Here is a 20982-nt window from a genome sequence, read left to right on the forward strand (position 1 = left end):
CAGAGGCCTCTCCTCTGGAGGACCGCGTGCTAGACGTCTACCTCCCCGAGAAGACAATTTCTTTAATATATAAAAAGCTTATTAATAATATGGAAGACCCGCTGGGAAGAATTAGAACGCAGTGGAGTGCAGATGGGGTGGAGCTAGATGATGAAGACTGGACGGAGGCGATCTCCTCTCCGAGAGTGGTTGCTATTCAGATGCGACTTCGATTGGTACAATTAAAAATATTGCATAGGTCATATATCACAGGGCCTCACCTGGTATGGATGGGTCTAACGGAGAGTGGTGAGTGCCTAAGGGAGTGCGGAGAGCTCGCCACCTTTATGCATATTCTCTGGCACTGTGCGGAAGTGCAGAAGTATTGGACAAAGATTCATGACGAGATGCGAGGCGCTTTGGTTGTGGAGATACGGCCCGAGGTCCGGAGATGTGTACTGAATGTGTGGGAACCCATGGACTTGAATGCATACGGGAAACAATAAGTCACATTGGCGTGTATGGTAGCGAAACTAAATATCGCTCAGTTGTGGGGAGCCAGTCAGCCACCCCGGGTTTCCAAGTGGGTGGAGGACTTGGACTGGTGTATGTTTCAAGAGAGGTCGGTGTATGTGGCCAGGGGTTGTCCTGAGAAACGGAGAAAGGTTTGGGGGACTTGGAACAGTTACAGAGGAGAGATTTGTGCGCCCCTGGCGCGGCGAGTAGAAGTGGCAGCGCAAGAATCCCTGTGACCTGATACGTCTATACTGTGTCTATGATTTGGCGTAAACGAGATTGTGTCTTTGTCCGCTGTTGTAACTGTATTATTCCACCTGATGCTTTTGTTTTGTTTTGTTTATTTCTTTGTTGTTGTTTGTTAATAAAAAGATTTATAAAAAAAAATGGCAGCAGTAAGGTCATATATTACAATAAGAAGCATCTGTGAGGTATAGTATATTAATAGCACCGGGGCCAGGCGATCTTCCCACAGGTCATGGGGGGGGGCGCGGGGGGTAGACAAAGTCTCAATAGGACATGGCTTTGGGGTAGGTGCAGATGAATCCGAGTCCCTTGTTTGGAGCCAAAACGTTAACGGCTCCCAAAAGTCTACAGGGTGGAAGCAAAGTGGCATGAGGCCCCAAAAATGTGGCAGTTGCTCTTGGCAGTATGTGACATCATGTAACCATGCTCTGAGGTTGGGGGCGGGTGTCCAGCCTCAGTGTATGGCCCCTCTCCGCTTGGCTAGGAGGAGCAGCATGGCAGTAAAACGACGATGCGCCTATGGGCTGTCTTTAACATAGCCCAATATTCCCACCAGGGCTAATGAGGGACCACGTGACCAGCAGTCATTTGTATATGTGTAAGCACCTTCCCCCAGAAAGATGCCATACGTCTGGGCATTGCCATGCAAGATGCAGCGCTCTGCAGGGTAAGCAGCATGGGCGGGCGACTAGTCCATTCGGAACAGATGTTGGGGGGCGCGATAGATGCAGTGTAAGAATTTGAAGTGAATTAATCTTAATCTGTAGTTCGGGGAAAGTTTTAATTGTCCACAATGGGACTATTGAGTGTCCCTGATGGTCGGGTCGGTGTCAGTCTCCCACAGTTCTCGAGATTCATTTATTTGATGTTGATTCCAAAGTGTACAAATCTCTGCTGAAAACCATTGCTCCATTCGACCAGTTGCGCAACCGGTTGGCGATTGCAAGCTGAGGCCAGCAAAGTGTTGAAAATGGCACTTTATAAGTCGTTGTTAGGAGGAGGGCGATGCCATTTTCATGCCAACTCTACCTACCGATTCCAAGGGATCACAAAGTTTACTCTGCAATTTGGGGAAAAAATATTTGCAAAATACGCTTTGTACGTTTCGCAAATCACAGGTTTTTTGATGTCAGCGAGGCACGGACTTTCTTCATTAAAAAGAATATGTAAATCTGGAGTTCCCCTTTAATTGTAGATCAAAATGGGAGTGTGCCCTTCCGAAGGACATCAGGTGGTATGCGAGATAAAGAAAGCAATAATACCACTTTCCTTAAACAAATATCTTAGTTAACACTTAGCTACACTTGAGGCAGCTACTTTTATAACTTATAACAGATGGCTTTGCAAAGCTGTTTCAATTTACCGAGGGTCCAACTGTTTTCAGCCTAGTTAGACTGAACAGAAGCCAGCTGAGTAGTACACTTACTCTCATTGCAAAGAGGCCCTCTCCATCGATCCGGGCACAGGCAGCCTTTGGGCTGCGGGATGTAGCTGCCACCGTTCTGGCAGTCCAGCGGCGGTTCTTCTGTGGTCTGCGGCAGTGGCGAAGATGTCGACAAAGTTGGAGAAGGTGGCTCTGGTACAGACGCTAATAAAAATAGAGAGAATGCTGTGGGTTTTGCTTACAAAAGGCATCCAAACGTACTTTGAACACCAGCATTTTTAGAAACGCGTCTAATATTGATAATGGATACAAAAACCACATATATCAAGTACATATGTACACGCAGGGAACACACATGCACACGACACATACATACATGGCAATTAGATACATTGATTTGCCTGGGGCAGCAGGAGATAAGAAGCTATAGCAAGGCCGAAAATATCACCTAAATTATTACAGCAACCGCATGGACCACATCGTCAAGATAAGTATGTAATTAGTATTTTACGTCTACATGTTTTTTTTAAATGGCTGTAGATGTGATCTTAACTTTGTAGTACAAAATGCAAATTTGTAGGTCTTTTGTAATGGAACAGCTGTCGCCAGACCTTGATAGACCTTAATGAGCATACAAAAACTTTAAGAAGCACAGTTGGAATAAGCTATGTGCGCCTCCATTGAAAACAAGTGCATGTGTTGTGCAGAATGTTCTCATCAGAATAGAACTGGCTAGGTTACGGTGATAAATCAGTGATCAAAGCTGTAGCACTGATTTGTTCACTGGGAATAAATTATGTCAAATGCCATAGATCTGGTCTGTTTACTATGAAAGGCTATGATAGCGGAAGTAGGATTCAATTATTTATTGTGAAAATCATATGCCAAAACCAATAGGCTTCATGGAGTGATTGTTATTACACTGCGTCAAACAAAGTCGGATTAAAAGTGTTTTCCTATCATGGAATCTGTAGGTAAGGGGTTTGGTTACCTCTTTTGACAAACCTTGTGTTTTTTTGGAAAATTAATTGACTTTTAGGCTTGGCTTGACAGCACAGATACCTGCCAGCGCTTATGCGGTCACCAGAAAAAGAGATGTAGGAATAAGTAGTAAACAAGCATTGGCATAGCCAATAGGTCTCGCTTTTCGGACCTTATTTAGTTATGCATCACAATATCCTTGGTGCAACAACATTAACTGTTGCATGGTTAAACACTTATAAAGCCCCAAAGACGAGACCTATTGGCTATGCCAAAGCTTGTTTTTTTTTTTTAAAGGACAAGCAGTACTATCAGGCTCCGGCTGCCACTTAGAGGGAGAGAGAGAGAGGTGTGTATAGAGAGAGAGAGAGAGGTGTGTAGAGAGGCATGGAGAAGTGTGTAGAGAGAGAGAGAGAGGTGTAGAGAGAGAGAGAGACAGGTGTGTAGAGAGAGGTGTGTAGAGAGAGAGGGGGAGAGAGAGAGGGGTAGAGAGAGGGGTAGAGAGAGAGGGGTAGAGAGAGGGGTGTAGAGAGAGGGGTGTAGAGAGAGGGGTGTAGAGAGAGGGTTGTAGAGAGAGGGTTGTAGAGAGAGGGGTGTAGAGAGAGGGGTGTAGAGAGAGAGATGTAGAGAGAGGTGTAGAGAGGTAGAGAGAGATAGAGAGGTAGAGAGAGGTAGAAAAGTAGAGAGAGGTAGAGAGAGAGCGGTAGAGAGAGGTAGAGAGGTAGAGGTAGATATAGGTAGAGAGAGAGCTAGAGAGAGAGGTAGAGCGGTAGAGAGGGAGAGGTAAAGAGGTTGAGGAAGAGAGGTAGAGCGGTAGAGAGAGGTAGAGAGAGATGTAGAGGTAGAGAGGTAGAGAGAGAGGTAGAGAGAGAGGTAGAGAGAGAGAGAGAGAGAGAGAGAGAAGTACAGTGAGGTAGAGCGGTATAGAGGTAGAGCGCTGCATAGGCGAGACCTAAAAACAGGGTGAGAGGTCAGGAAGAGGAAAGTGAGAATCTTTCAGCTTTTTTTCCAGGGACACCATGTTGCCTCGAAACTGGCCCATCTCTCTTTACAAATGCAAGTTGGTGTATTTTCATCTAGAGTGGAGGGGCATAGACTGGAGTAGCGTAAAGTGGAGTGGCAAAGAGAGTAGCAGATTGGAGTGTTGTGTAGTGCCACAGAGTGGAGTAGAGTGTTGTGGAGTAGAGTGCTGCATGTTATGGAGGTAGAGTGGAGTAGCGCAGGGTGGAGTGGCATGGAGTGATGTGGAGTGGAGAAGAGTGATATGGACTGGAGAAGAGACAAATGTTGTAGAGTGGAGTAGTGTACAGGGGATGAAAGCGGCTTGGAGTGGCGTAGGGTGGAGTGGAGGGAGTAGACAACGCATGCCATAACAACGCGGTCATTACAACGACCGCGTTGTTTTGCATACCATTACAACACATGTCGTAACAACGACTTGCGTTGAGGGGCAGAAGGTGTTGGATATAAAATCCAACACCTTCCCTAGTGTCCGCACAGACTGGAGTTGGAATAGTAATTTATACTATTCCAACATCCAGCGCCCCCTAAAGCAAGTCATTGTTACGACTTGCGTTGTAACGGTATGCGAAATAACAATGCAGTTGTTGTAACGACCGCGTTGTTGTGGCATGGGTGGTAAACACATTTCGGAAAAAGAACACATATTCATCATAGAGCTGAATAGTGTCAGAGTGGAGGGTGTACAGTGTTGTGGCGTAGAATAGAGTTTAGTAGAGTGAAGTGGCGTACAGTGAAGTTTTGTATAGTAGTGTTCTAGAGTGGAGTGGCACTGAGAGGAGGAAAGTGTTTTAGAGTGGCATAGAGTGGAGTTTAGAGATGTGGAGTGTCATGAGTGGAATTTTGTAAAGTGGAGTAGACAGAAGTGTTGTAGAGTGTCAGAGTGCTGACGTGTGTAGTGGAGTGGGTTAGAATGGATTAGAGTGGCATAAAGTGGAGTGACACAGTGTGGAGTAAAGTAGGGAGGAGTAAAGTGGCGTGGAGTGCTGTGCCGTAGAGCGGAGCCGAGTGGAGTGTCGTTGTGTAGAGTGAAGTGGAGTGGCATAGAGTGAAGTAGATTGGAATAGAGTGAAGTAGAGTGGCATACAGTGTCAGAGTGGAGTATAGCATCGTAGAATAGATTGGAATAAGAAGAGTAGAGTGGCATACATTGGAGTAAAGTGTTGTGGAGTAGAGGGGTATAGAGTGGCATAGTGTGGAGTAGAGTGGCGTAGTGTGGAATGGCAGAGTAGAATGGCATAATGTGGAAGTGGCAAGTGTTACAAATAAATGGTGCTCAAGGACATGGGTTGGCTAGCAGGCAGCCCAAAATATAACCCACAACACATGGGTTAAAGTAATACAAAACAAATGTCCTGAGCACTCAGAGTTAAAAAAAAATTTAACGTCCAACATGAAGTCGTGAGGTGTCCATAGTCTTTAATTCGATCCACAAATTCTTTTCTTGACACTTTAGTTTCTGTACATCAACATGAATACATCGGTAATGCACTTAACATAGCCAACACCTGTTTCGGCTTATGAATAATTAGCCTCCATTTTTATCAGGGCTGAAAATAATAAACAAACCAAAACAAATAGTAACTATAATACACTCTATGTTATCATACCATCGCCCACCATTTAGTGTGTGGTCCAAAGCTTTGTTAAATAAATTAAATTAATTAATTAACTAATAAATCCAATGTGACGCATTCTGTCCAAAGGGGACGACGCATGCAAGCACAGCACAGTTCTGTGAGTCTCAGGTCACAAGTGACGCATACAAACGACAAACGACTCCTTCTTTTTTGCATAATTTATGCGTCACTCTATGCCTGAAAGGGTTTTGTTTTGACTTAATACTGGGTGCTCCCTTGTGTCTGGACAAAGCTATACCTCTCTGAAGAGTTCTAATTAGAGCGAAACACTTTGTCAGGGGTTGCTTTTACTCATTTCAGGTTGGCTTGAGTTGGTATTTTGCTAATTCAAAGCTGTAATATTGTGCCTGGAGTGATAAATGGCTTTTGTAATTTTACAGCTCGGCAAGGACAGCACTGTACTAGTCCTATGCTTAAAGACTTTGCTGTATAAATTGCAAAAGACTGTCATTTTCTATCTCGGTGTGGATAGCACTGTGCTAATCCTATGCTTAAAAACTTTGATAGAAAAACAGACATTTGAGGTGAGCAGATCTAGACTGTCGCTGGTGTTGAGAGTGCTCTAACAGGGGCTGCTTTCCACCTAAACTTGAGAACTACCCAGAGTTCTCTCCTTCTTTTTTGCATATATATATACACACATATAAATACACACATACATATACACACACATATATATATATATATATATATATATATATATATATATATATATATATATACACACACATATATATTACCTACTGGCAGTCGCCAGTAGGTAGATATAGTTAGGACCTAGTTTCCATAGGAAATCCACAACATTCTATTTGGAATAACTTTGGCGCCGGTTGATCAATCTTCTCGAATTTCTCAATGAAGATGGCCCGCTCCGCTCCGCTCCTTTCCTGAAAGTTTTGGGGGGATTCGTCAAGTGGGGGCTGAGAAAAAAGGGGGGTCCCAAAACGTGTTTTCCCCATGTTATTCTCCATAGGACGTTTAGACATGGCTACAGCCCGAACGGCTGAACGGAATTACAAGCGCACACCCCGGGGCTCATACTAGACAGTAAGTATGGGCTGAAAATTCCTAATTTTTGGTAATTTCGCAATCCGCTTATCGCGCAAAATTGGCAAACAATTCGCAATTCGCGAGTTGGCGATTTTATTTTGCTTGGTCACGCTTCAAAAATACAATCTCGTGCGCGCGTCCTTGACTTACCGTGATTCTGAGTTTGCCGAGTTGTTTTCCTCCTGGTTTGCGTGCGCTGCGCAATTTTGGATCTGGCTGCGTGATTGCGCGAGACTTTTCCACCGCAAGTACGTCAAGGAGTCCCGCCATCTTGCACTGCGAGACTTTGAGAACGCGAATACGTCATAAGGGCCCGCGATCACGTATCGCAAGAGTAAACAATAGCGAATACGTAGATGCGACTCGCAGCTGACATCCGGCGGGAGATTTGAACAGCTCGCTTTCCCGAAGTCGCAAAAATTGCAATTCTGCACAAGAAATCTATCGCTGGCAGCATAAACCTTCTGAAAATGATGCTTTTGATCAGAATAACTCCTCAGATTGACATTTGGCTGCACTTTTTTGTGCAAGGAGTCCATTTTTGGGGGGTGGGAGGAAGGTAGTCCCCCAGAGTCTCCAACTTCCCGTTCATGTCCAGCAGGCTCCTCCCAGTGCTTTGTCCATGTCCTGGTCACTTTTCATTTGGATCTGGAGCTGGAAGGATTACTCTTTGTGGCTGCTGCTGGATATTTGTATTTGAGGACTTTTTGTTTGGATCACTTTTGGATTTGAGATTTTACAAGTAAGTTGGTGTTCTTTGTTTGGGGCATTGCAGTTGCTGCAACTACAATTTATAAACTTTTTCACAACTTTAACAAAAATATATTGTGGGTAGCCACAGTATCTAGTAGGCCCCGGGTTAGTCATGGGTGCATGATACAACTGTTTCTGTGAGTTTTGTTGAACTTAAATATCATTTACGGCAGTGTTTCCCAAACTGTGGTCCGCGGACCCCCAGGGGTCCGTGACACATTCCCAGGGGGTCCGCAGGCAACAGTTTTAAAAGCACAGACAAGTTTCTTGTATAATGAGCAGCTTTCCAGCAGCAATAAAAGTGTCAAGATAAAGCCAGTGATTAATGTACCTGCTGGAGCATGAGGAGAGTTTTGTTTAGTGGCTGCTTTGACTTAACTAATGTAGCACAGAGGGTTAATGTGCCTACTGCAAAGAACGTGTAACATGCATTTTAAAAAGCAGCATTTTTATGTGCATAGGTTCGTGGTTACTGCTTTCGTCACAGAGATTCTTTTGTTGCTGTGCACTTCATAAGTGACAATCGTAATGTAGCAGAGGGACCTATAAACTGTCATCAAAGAGCTGCTTGCAAACTGCATGGGACCAGTTAGTAACTTTTGTTTTTTCCCAGTTATTTATTATCCTGATGCTGCTAAAATGATTTATTTGGGTGGAAATACATTTTTAATGTTAAAGTCAGTGCTAACCACTGTGTTATGTTCTGAATCCTGAGTTTGTACTTTTCCAGACCAAGCACTCTTTAAACATTTTATATACACACTGATTTACATGTACGATTCAATGTCTCTATATGTGTGTGATGTAAAGTGCTCTGACATCCTACAATGGTATGAGAGATGCTATAAAACAAATGAAATACATATGACAGAGGAGCTATTACTTCAATATAAAATACTAAGGGCCAGATTTACGATCCGTTTTTATATGCGTGAACGGGTTCGTGAACCCACTTTCACATGCAAAAACGTATTGGGCCATGTACATTGCCTATTTCGCGAGTTGCAATCTGTTTGCGACTCGCTAAATAGGTTTTGCAACTTGCTATTTGGAAGGGGCATTCCCTTCCAAATAGCGAGTCTTAAAACCATGTACAAATGTTTTGCGGTCGCAAAACACTCGCAATTACCACTTACTTCAAGTAGATGGTAATGCATTTGCAAATGGGAAGGGGTACCCAGGGAACCCCTTCCCATTTGGGTCCCCTTTGCAAATGCATGCAAAATAATTTTTTAAGGGCAGGCAGTGGTCCCAGGGACCTCTGCCTGCCCTTAGAAAATGAAACGAAAACGTTTCATTTTTTTTTTTTTTTTTAAATGCATGGTAAATGGGCTGCATTTTTTTTTAAACTGCTTTATTTAAAAGCAGTCCCAGACATGGTGGCCTGCAGAACCCAGCAGGCACCATATTTAGAAGGGCTGGCATTCCCGATAGGCTCGCAAATTGCGAGAGGGTCATTAATATTAATGAACCTCGCAATTTGCGACCCCATTGGGGATCCGAAACAGTGTTAAACACACTGTTGTACATTTCATTTAGCGACTCGCAATTTGCCACTCGCAATGTGTCGCCAATTGCGAGGCACTAAATGAAATGGTCGTACATCTGGCCCCAAAATCCTTAGGGTCAGATTTACAAGCCCCTTGCGCCTCTTTTTCGCCACCGTTGCGTCCCTTTCGTGATGCAGCGGCGACGCAAAAGATGCGCCATGGTGCAGGGTATTTACAACATGACGCACCTGGGAGATGCGCCACGTTGTAAAGCCCTGCGCCAGAAGGAGGCGTTCCGGCGCAGGAACGCCTCCTAAAAGTGGCTGAGTGAAATCTACAAGATTTCACTCAGTCACTTTGGGGCCCATGCTGCGTCAAAACCCTGCGCCTGCTTGAAGCAGGCGTAAGGATTGACGCAGCATTAACAAGATTTGGCCCCCCTGAGCATTGCTGGAGCTGTGTCACGCTTGCGACGCAACTCCAGCAATGCACCACCTTTACGGCACAGATGCGTCATGCATCTGTGCTTTTTTGCCCCATGAGGCGCAGCATTGTAAATGCGGCGCATCAATGGTGGCGGAGGCATGGCGCACAATAAGTAGCGCATACCTGCTGATATGCATAGATGCGTCACTTATTGTAAATCTGCCCCTAAGTACTTTGAGTATTTGTTTTGTGTGCACACGTGTGTATTTTTTCGAATTACTGTTTTAATATTTGAAATTTAACTCATACAAATTGCTTGTGGGTCCCCGGTTTCCAGTGGTGACTCAATGGGGGTCCTCAGGAGTCAAAAGTTTGGGAACCACTGATTTACGGCATGGATGGAATGGAATTGACTAGCTCACTGTTATATGTGGAAGTTTTTTTAAATTTTGGGGTGCGTGTTAAATTCACACTAGCCAGTAGGCCCAGGGGTAGTCAGTGGTGCATGGCCATGGACCAAGTCTTTCTGTGGGGTCTCTTGAATTTAAACATCATTTAGGGCATGGATGGCATTGGATTGAGGTGATTTTTGTGTGTATTCGATTTTTTGGGTGTTATTGAGGCCTGGTCCAGGGCCTGGCCATGTGGGTGGGGGGCATTTTGAGGCCTGGTCCGGGGCCTGGCCATGTGGGTGGGGGTCTAGGGGCCATTTTGAAGCCAGGCAGTGTGCTTTGTGCCATAGGCCTGCACCCATTCTGCTTTGCCCAGGGGTACTCAGTGGTGCATGGACCAAGTCTTTCTGTGGGGTCTCTTGAATTCAAAAATCATTTAGGGCATGGATGGCATTGGATTGAGGTGATTTTTGTGTGTTTTTCGATTTTTTGGGTGTTGTTGGGGCCTGGTCCACGGCCTGGCCATGTGGGTGGGGGCCATTTTGAGGCCTGGTCCAGGGCCTGGCCATGTGGGTGGGGGTCTAGGGACCATTTTGAAGCCAGGCAGTGTGCTTTGTGCCCTAGGCCTGCACCCAGTCTGCCTTGCTTTCATCCATTATGCCCAGGGGTACTCAGTGGTGCATGGACCAAGTCTTTCTGTGGGGTTTCTTGAATTTAAACATCATTTAGGGCATGGATGGCACTGGGTTGAGGTTATTTTTGTGTGTATTTCGATGTTTTGGGTGTTGTTGGGGCCTGGTCCAGGGCCTGGCCATGTGGGTGGGGGACTAGGGTCCATTTTGAAGCCAGGCAGTGTGCTTTGTGCCATAGGCCTGCACCCAGTCTGCCTTGCTTTCATCTATTATGCCCAGGGGTACTCAGTGGTGCATGGACCAAGTCTTTCTGTGGGGTCTCTTGAATTTAAACATAATTTAGGGCATGGATGGCATTAGATTGAGGTGATTTTTGTGAGTATTTTGATTTTTTGGGTGTTGTTGGGGCCTGGTCCAGGGCCTGGCCTTGTGGGTGGGGGCATATTGAGGCAGCGTGTTTTTGCCATAGGCCGGCAAGCTTGCGGGCCAGTAGGCCTAGGGTTATGAATGGGTGCATGAAACAACTCTCTCTGTGTGGTCTCTCTTCTATTTATTTAAACATCCATTTTTGATTAGAATTGCAATTTTTATTTTGGGTCTTTCCGTTTTTGGGTGTGTTGTGTTAATAATAATAAATGCCTAGTTGCAATAGTATTAATTGAAGCACGGCATATGCAACATTTATTTAACTGATGTTACTCTGGCTTCTTTGCTTTTAGGTGCACAAAGACTGAGAACCAGGAATCATCCTCATAATCACCACTTGTTGTAGTGCCAGGAAGAAGTCCTGCTGCAGTGTGTGCACAACGTCATGTGACGTCACGTGTGGCCACAGACAACTCTGCAACTCGTGAAACTGCGTCCTGCTGTTCTGACATCTGAAGAAGATGGGCCCAAAGAAAGGTAGCCGTAGCTCCTCTACCAAGAAAGTTGCCAGTGCCACTGCCAGTAAGAAGGAGCAGAAGGAGCAGAAGAAGCAAGTGGCGCCACTTACCAAGGAGACTGGGGTGCCGACCGCCACTTTTTTTGGGGAAAAAAAACTACGCCTGCAGTAGCGGTGTCCGCCGGGGACCAAGCTGGGATCTCAGTGCCACCATGCCAAGTTAGGCCCAAGCCCATGAGTGCCACAGAGGCAGCCACATTAATTGCTCTTTCACCATCGACCAGTGATGTTGGCGTTGACTCATCGCAAACTAGCATCCAATCAACGCAGGGTGTAACTCATCTGACGAGTGTTCAACCACAGCCGCATCGACAACCACAGGTGCAACAAGGAGAGGCGCAGGGAGAGGCACAAGGAGAGGCGCAAGGAGAGGCGCAAGGAGAGGCGCAAGGAGAGGCACAAGGAGAGGCACAACTGCCCACAATACTTGTTCCTCGAGAAGTAGCAGCACATCAGGAAATCGAGATTCATGCGGAGGTATCAGCCGAGCAAGCCGCTCCTGATGATCCATTGTCTTCCAGATCCCCAGCAAGGTAAAGGAGGGCTAGTACAACTTCTTCTTCGAGCCCCCTGCCTTCTGATGATCTAGATCTTGATTGGCACCCACCAATTCAGTCTGAGAGGGAGGCACGCCATGAGCCGACAAAGCTAGGTAAAAGGAAGGTTCCCGCAAGGCTTTCAGTTATGGGTGATGACAAAGAAGAAGTAGAAGTGGTGTATTCTGCTGCTGATGAAGAGTCTGACGATGACGACCCAGTCATCACAGTCGTCACTCCAGCCCCAGCGGGCATGCAGCAGACAGACATTTTTACCCTATCCCAAAATGCTGCACGGGGTGTGGGTGGCATGGCACTGGTACCACCACCAACACAGGTAACTACTACACCAACACGCCCTACAGCTTCCATATTTTCTCTTCAGAAGGGCCGGCAGGGACCTCCATCCAGCTCGACCTACATTACCTCAAGTAGTTGTGCTGTAAGTGCACAACAGAGTCAAATTCCACCAGGCCCATCCTCCACTTCATCTGGCATTGAAAGTGGCACCTCCACCGCCACCAAAATCTCAACTCCCCAGTTTGGGACTTCTTTAGTATTAGCAAAAAGGTGGAAAACCAAGTTATTTGTTTGATTTGTAAACAAGTAGTTAGTCGGGGTAAGCTTGGTACCAGGTATGGTACCGGAGGCCAGAGAGGTCATCTCCAAAAACACCACAGCATCCAGTGGGAGGCGCACCTAAGTAACATCCGGAAAGCCAAAAGTACAAATCCAAATGTAGCCATTGATATTGCATCTGATGACGAGGAGCTGATCGTGCAGGGGGGTGAAGAAGCGAGAGAAATTTTTTCTGGCACACACAGTACCCCTGGCAGCAGCACTGCAGTGGTAGCGCCCACACCCTCTACCCCAGCAACATCTAGGTGGCACAGTAAGAGTGGTAGAGACACCAATGCGAAAACATACATCAATAGCCTAACTGGATTGAAGAAGTCTGGATCATCATCACATATGAAAACGGTCCAGACCACCATTAAAAGCATGTTTTGGTCGGAGGCGCCATTTGAACGCAACTACCCAACGACACATCTGTATGATGCAAGGCTGGCTAAAATGTTAGCGCTGGACCTTCTCCCTTTTTCTTTCGTGGAAGGGGTGGGTTTTCTAGAATTTGTGGCAACAGTCTGCCCTAAATGGAAGGTTTCTAGCCAGGCCTATTTTGCCAGAGTTGCGGTTCCAGCACTACATCAAGATGTGCTGGACGTGATTGGGGCAGCATGGCAGAAGAGTGCTGTTCACACTATCCACCTGACAACAGACATGTGGACCAGTTCCCAAGCTGTTGATTACATGTGCATCACTGCACACTGGGTCTCTTTTGTGGGGGTTAGAGAGAAGATAGCTGCAGGTGTTGACAGTGTCACAATTTTTCAAGCTACTCGGAAACATGCAACAGTAGCCTTGTTTGCCATGGAGAAATCTCATACTGCAATAAACATTTTGGAGGAGTTTAACAGTAAGGACTTTGAATGGCTGCAGCCAAGAAGGTGCATGATTGGTTAAGTTTCCACGGAAAATGGCAGTAATATAGTTAGGCCATGACTGATGGTGGCTATTTCAGAGTGCCGTGTTTTGCGCACAGCATTAACATTATTGTTCAAGATTTCATGAAAAAAGAAAACACAGTCAGCAAGTTACTGACTGTAGGAGGATGGATATCTGACTGATTACCCCAGATATTTTTGCCTAGTGTTTAGCTGGTTTTCGACTTAGTTGGCCTGGAATCCTGCTAATCAGGGCCCCAGGCTATCTGCTCTCTCTTTAAATGGACTCCATGTACCCTAGGTACATCACCAATTTGGTACTGGACACCGTATTAGACCCTGTACAGTGCACTATAGGTGCCCAGGGCATAGGTGCATCCAAGGCCTACCAGGGGCTGCAGCATATATTTTGCCACCCCTGGCTGGTCCTTAAATTGACACAACTGGCTGATCCCTCAGCTGGTGCAAGGTGGTGTAATCACCCCTTGCTTAGATATAGTATACCTATATCTAAACACATATATACCTATCAGTCACTCCTATGGCAGGCCTTAACGATCCTGGAGGCAGAGTGCTTGGTTTTATGTGAGATGGTGCTCTAGCATGAGCTGAGCCTGTCTGCAGCTTTCGGAACCGTTTCCTTACTGCTGTTCCAGTGATACTGCCATACCATATACTCTTAAGTGCATTATAATCCTCGCGGTTATTGCTAACTTTGGTTTGGCTTTATCAAAACATGTCGTGTTTGGTGTCATACACTTTGGAACACTACCCCCTCGCCAGTTCTGGCGACGGGGGTAGCATTCCACCCTTCTAGAGGGAGAAGACATGTTACTTTACTGAAAACGCGGTTAATCCTAACCAGAGCCCCAGCATCCCAAAATGGATGCTGCTGCCACAGACACGAGTCTGGCCTCCTGCTGCTGACCGAAACTTGGCAGAGGATGCTTGGACAAAGGGTTTCCTGTCACAGGGAGGTGTCACACCACCCCAGACAGGAGATAGTGGATTGTAGCAGGGAGGGTTGAAAGAAACTAGAAACTGCCTGAGGCGCACAAGGTGTCCCCGGGCAGATTCCAGTCAAACCGGTTCTGGGGCCATCCTGCCCCAGTCCTGGCGGCAAACTGGACAAAGGGAAAGGGGTGTGACCACCCCCTTCCTGGGTCCCACCCATAGGAGGGACCTAGCCGGTAATCCAGCCCCCAGATTTGGAATATAGGTGGGAGCAGTGCCAATGCACATCAGATTATCCTGACTGAAACTTATGAAACGAAACTCTGGACCCTTCGACATCCCACTCGACGTGGAAGACTGAAGAATCTCCCTTGTGGTCAAGGAGTGACCACCCTGTGCAAACAGGCACCATCCAGCACCTCGACGTTTGCTTTGTTGCAGTTTCCGCCAGAACTCGAGCAACATAGATCAACAAGAGCCAGCTTTCCTGTCTTCCAACAGCCCGATCCACAGTCTATGCAGAGCTGAGATCCGTGGAGGCGACCTGAAGCGTGGGAGCGGCCATCTTGGAAAAACCACGAAGCACTGACCGTGCAGCACCCGAGGCTCCCTCAAAGCTGTGCATTAAGGTTTGGGAAGCTCCAGCCCCGAGCAGCTTTTGCACCGAACCTCAGCCCGCCACACTCACCGAGTGCTGCGTGGGGCCCTTTTGCATTTTCCTGCTTGACGCGTTGGTCCGGCCGCTTGCCCGTTGGCTAGTGGCCCCAGAACTGACAAATCTAAGAATTTACACAGCTGGTCTGGTTGCTCCAGACTGGCCCTCGCTCCCCTGAAAAGGAGCACCCGCTCTGACCTTGCTGGTCCGAGTGTTAAGCGATCTTCGAATCCTGCGTGGGTTGCCTTTGCCAAGGTTTGTTGACTCCAATCTGGAAGCCGACACCGCCGACAGCGAGAGCCTTTGTGGGATAGCTTGTGATCCACTCCAGGACATCCTTGGTGCCCCAGAGTCCACGTGGCAGTGGAGACAAGCTTCAGGGCATCAACCTGATTGAGCCCGACATTGCCTGGTTCCTTCCTGGTTCCTTCCTGGTCACTGGCTAGTGACCCAGACTCTTTCCCCTCTGCTTTCAGGTACTCTACATCTTCGATCCACCCTTGGATCGCACCGGACACTTCTCTTCTGGACGCCTGCAGCATCTTCATCTCCAGGCACCATAGAACTGCGTGACGAAACCAGACACATCTTCGCACCTGTGCACCCGCTTCCTGTGGGTGAGGTAACTCTTGAACGCCGATGCTCCTGTAGAGGTTTACACCTCTAGTGTCTAAGTCTAAAGTTTTGTCCTTCTAGTCCAGTCGGAAGACTCTTAAAACTGTAACTCGATAACTTTTACGCACCATTGACTTTGCATTGGTGCATGCTTGTGCTTTAGGCACTGCACACGAATCCCGCGGGCTGCTCCTGTCCTAACTATTGTTAGTCCACTGTAGTCCAAGTGATTCCCAAGGCCCTAGGCCTTACCACTGATCGAATAGTGATTGTTATACCACTTTTTTGATATATGGTTTGAGTGGCCACCGGCCTCATCCATAATTGTGCAACTTTCATATGTTATATTGTGCTTTTGTTTAAACGCTTGTGCTTTATTGCTCATAAAGAGTAGTGGGGATTATTCTGAGAATAAATACATATATTTTTTATAATATATAACTTGTGTGGTGTCCTTTCATTTGATATTACAGGATTGCATATGGTAAAACAGCTGGCTTCACATGCCCTCTTGAGTTAAGCCTTTAAGGCTGCTTAGTCCATGCTATCCCTAGGATCGCTTGTCTATAAGGTTGACTTACAACCACCACCATAAGGGATTGTTTGGACTGATACAAGGTGCCCACAGAACTGTGGACATCATATACCAGGCCAACTTCTCACACTGACCACCTGCCGAAGAATCTGCACACATTTCAGCCATTCTTTTAAGGCGCTGAAGCAGCTGAGGATCATTCAATGTGACCGTAGAGTGCCAGTCAGAGGACTCATCCAGGAGGTGGCAACACTTTGGAACTCAACCTTCTACATGCTTGAGCTTCTGTTTGAGCTGTACTTGGTAATCAATGAGTATGTCTTTCACGCACGCGGTGCTTCTATGAAAGACATGAGGCTAGAGGTGGAGGAATGGGACCTAGTTAAAAGCCTGACAGACATGCTTCGCCCTTTCGAGGTCTTCACACGTGAAGTCAGCAGGGAGGACTGTACTTTGGGCAAAGCTATCCCATTGTTGTGCATGCTAGAGCACCAACTGAAGGCGGTGTCTTCAACGTTCTGAGTTGATGCTGAAAAACAAGACGCATATCAGTTGGCGGAGAGCTTATTAAGCCGCCTAGTTGACAATGCAAGGCTTAAAGCAATACATTCAGAACAACATTACATTTGTGCCACTATTCTGGATCCACGGTACAAAAAGGCACTGGCCAGCAATTCATTCATTCCTTTTTCTGAAGCAGATGTTTCTAAGTACAGACATTGGCTAGCTCTGTCAGCCACTCGGTTCGAAAAAGAGCGGCAGGAAATTGAAGGAACCACAACAAGTACTACAGATGCAGCAGGCCATCCGGCGTCAAGGTCCACTTCTGTGGCCGAAGGCAGTCACTTTCCCTCAGAGCCGTTACCGACACCAGCAACCGTATCATCATCACCTGCACCAGGCCCAGCCATAATATTGTCGGAAGCGGATTGGATAACTCATCAAGGGTTTGCTCGTTCCAGTGTTGATGCAAAGGTAACAGATGGTACGCAAAGTGGAGCACCCCTGGAGGACATTGAGTGGCTGGTGTAGGCCTATCTGGATGACCCAACAGAGGTCTTCTTTGATCAGACCCCTTTGGTGTATTGGTATGGAAAAAGGCCTCAATGGCCACTGATCACCAAGCTGGCTATAAATTATTTGGCTTGCCCACTCGCAAGTGTGTCTTCTGAACGGGTTTTCAGTGCTGCTGGTACCATTGTAACTTCAAAAAGGACGCGCCCCTCGCCAAAAAATTTGGAGAGGTTAACAATGATCAAGATGAATCAGCACTTCATACCACCAGATTACAAAAGACGTGTATCCACGCAGGAAGAAGAGGACACCGACCTACTCCCGTTTCAATTCACAGAGTTTGAGGACGAGCTCTACTTCCCTGACACCTAGGCTTGAAATACTTACTCTTTTTTTGTCCTTATTCACTTTTATTTCTGTGTATCTTTCTTTGTTTTGCAACTTTTAGCACAACAAAACTCTAATCACAACAAATCCATCAGCAGCACTGTCTTCGTCCTATTTCCATATTGAAGGTGCAGCTGTCTGCATTCATGAAGCTCACAAGTTCACAACTCAGTCATGCTTCTCTATACTCCTCCTCCAGACTCCCCCTAACCATTTCCCTTGAGGCAGATGGCTGGATTATGCAGAATCAAGAAACTGTCGCTTCGTAGACGAGTCCCCTCAAAAGAAGTGGGACTGGAATGACTGACTATGCTGACTGTTACTTCTGAAATTGACACAACAGGCTGCCCTGTGGCCCTTCACTTAAGAATAAGATGCTGACAAAAAGTGGAACAGGTAATGAATGATGAGATGGCATGCAGTGGACAACACTGGCTGTCTGGCTCTGATGAAAGCAATTGCTGTTTGTTTGTTGTGCATGAAATGAATCCTAAATGTAACTCAAGTCTACTCTGTTTACCTTGTTTAATACAAATTGTACTTCGACTGCAGGAGCCATTACGTTGCATTTTTTAATATGGAAAATGTCCTTGGACTCACTGTGTTAGACTGTGACTGCATGAACAACATTGAGTTTGCCAACTCCATGATGATGACGAGTCATGATGACCAAAGTTACATAATATCTTTATGGTCACTCACTGGGATGGATGGGTCATCATCGTCGATTTACGGAAGAACTATGGCCATTTCGTGAGTGGCAAACACGTAAACAAGTCAACAACAACCACAGCAGAACTACATGTCTGTCTAGTCGTGGTATGGAGTGGCCGAGCCAGTGTAGTGTTATGCCAGAGTCCAGAAAGCGGTTCATGTAAAATTGCGGCTATGTGGCTTGCTGTATAAAATTAGATCTGCTTTGTCTGTATGTGTCAAAGAGGTATGCTACATGGAGGTTGGTTCACTCAGTGGTGCCTGCCTTGAACGTTTGCATGGCCCTGGCCTGCTGTGTGCTAATTATTATCCCGGAAACAGAGACTCAGAATAGGCACTTTAGAAATGATGCATGTATGTAATACTGTCGCCTCTGAAAGTGAAAGTGTTATTTTTGCACTACACACCGTACCTTATATTTTTCCTCCGGGGTGTTTTAATATCCCTTTCTATTTTTTCATCGACAATTACAGGCCAGCACTTACGCTGTGCGATGGGAAAAACATTAACTCAGGCTTACCATAGCAATCCGCAATTCCGCATCCGCCAGGCAGGCAGTGGACAGTGTGGTCACCAAGATTTATCGACAGAGCGCCCGATGGAATGGAAGAGTGTAGGAAGGTGGATACCTGATTATGGTTACCCCAGATTATTTGCCTAGTGTTTAGCTGGTTTTCGACTTAGTTGGCCTGGGATCCTGCTAATCAGGGCCCCAGGCTATCTGCTCTCACTGTAAAATGGACTCCATGTACTTTAGGTACATCTTCAATTGGATGTTGGGTCACCTTGTGAGCCCCAGTATAGTGTACCATAGGTACCCAGGGCATAGGTGCATCCAAGGCCTACCAGGGGCTGCAGCATGAATTATGCCACCCCTGGCTGGCCATCCAAATTGACACAACTGGCTGATCACTCAGCTGGGGCAAGGTTGTGTAATCACCCCTTGCTTAGGTATAGTATTCCTATACCTACCATTATATATAGACACATATATACCTATAGGTCGCTCCTATGGCAGGCCTTAGCAATCCTGAAGGCAGAGTGCTTGATTTTATGTGAGATGAGGCTCTAGCATGAGCTGAGCCTGTCTGCAGCTTTCGGAACCATGTCCTTATAGCTGTTCTATGATATACCCATACCATATACTCTTAAGTGCATTATAATCCTCGCGGTTAAATGCTAACTCTGGTTTGGCTTTATCAAACATGTTGTGTAAGGTGTCATTCGCTTTGGAATACTACCCAATTGCCAGTTCTGGCGACGGGGGTAGCATTCCACCCTTCTAGAGGGAGAAGACATGTTGTTACTGTTAATCCCGGTTAAAGTTAACCAGAGCCTCAGCATCACAAAATGGATGCTGTTGCCACAGACACAAGTCTGACCTCCTACTGCTGGGAGTCCTTCCAGCGAGGGAGGCTTGGACAATAGGTTTCCTGTCTTGGGAGGTGCTAGCACCACCCCAGACAGGCCATAGTGCTTTGGGGCAGGGAGGGCTGAATGAAATGAGACACTGCCTGGGGCACACAAGGTGTCCCATGCATAGCCCGGTTCAAACCAGTTGCTGGGGCACCCCAGCCCCAGCTCTGGTGCGAAACTGGACAAAGGGAAAGGGGTGTAACCACCCCCTTCCCTGGTCCCACCCATAGGAGGGACCTAGCAGGTAATCTAGCCCCTCAGATTAGTATATAGGTAGGAGATGAGTCAAGAGACTTTAGATTTATCCTGAACTGAAACTTGAAACAAAACTCTGGACCTTGGACATTCTACTGCAACTAGAGGACTGAAGAATCTCCCTTGTGGTCAAGGAGTGACCCCCTGTACCTACAGGCACCATCCAGCAATCTGCGTTTTACTTTGTCGACGCTCCCGCCAGAGCCCAAACACAGAGTCTGACAAGAGCCAGACTTCCAGACTTCTTTGACCCCGATCCACAGTCCCTGCAAAGCTGAGACCCGTGGAGGCGACGAGAGACGTGGGACCGGCCATCTTGAAAAACCTGCTCCTTGCTACTTGTGCAGCTTCTGAGGCACCCTCGAAATTGTGCATTGGGAAATGAGATGCCCCAGCCCCGCGCATCATCTGCACCGAAGATCAACCCTCCACACTCCACGAGTTCTGTGTGGGGCCCTTCTGCATTTTTCTGCTCGGCGCGTCTGTCTGGTTACTTGCCTGTTGGCTAGTGGCCTCTGTGATGACGAACCTTCAAATCTGAACCACCTGCCTGGTTGCTGCAGGTGGGCCCCTGCTTCCCTGCAAAGGAGAGGCCCCATAGACCTTGCTGGTCTAACCCGAAGCGAATATTCGATTCCTGCGTGGGTTGCATTTGCCAAGGCCTGTTGACTCCAATCCGGAGGCTGACGCCGCCAACAGCGAGATCCTTTGTGGGACAGTCTGTATCCACATCCTGGTTGTCGTCGACGCCTCCTGGTCTACGTGGCTGCAGAGTCAAGCTTCACGACATCACCTGATTGCTTCGCGACATAGCCTGGTTCCTTCCTGGTTTCTTCCTGGTCCCTGGCTAGTGACCCAGACTCTGTCCCCTCTGCTTTCAGGTACTCTTCATCCTCGATCCACCCTTGGATCCACCCGGACACTTCTCTCCTGGTCGCCTGCAG

The 20982-nt window shown here is 46.9% G+C and overlaps 1 protein-coding gene across 3 annotated transcripts in view; it reads right to left on the reverse strand.

The window, feature by feature from the left end:
* ADGRG7 (adhesion G protein-coupled receptor G7) overlaps window positions 1-20982 on the reverse strand; it is a 1657602-nt gene that overhangs the window by 1437955 nt on the left and 198665 nt on the right. For all 3 annotated transcript variants that reach the window (XM_078657782.1, XM_078657780.1, XM_078657781.1), the window contains exon 2: window positions 2168-2329. In XM_078657782.1, the coding sequence (XP_078513908.1) occupies window positions 2168-2329 (162 nt within the window). The remainder of the gene's footprint in view (window positions 1-2167; window positions 2330-20982) is intronic.

The sequence above is a fragment of the Lissotriton helveticus genome, chromosome 8, assembly GCF_964261635.1.
Source record: "Lissotriton helveticus chromosome 8, aLisHel1.1, whole genome shotgun sequence".
Lineage (NCBI taxonomy): Eukaryota > Metazoa > Chordata > Amphibia > Caudata > Salamandridae > Lissotriton > Lissotriton helveticus.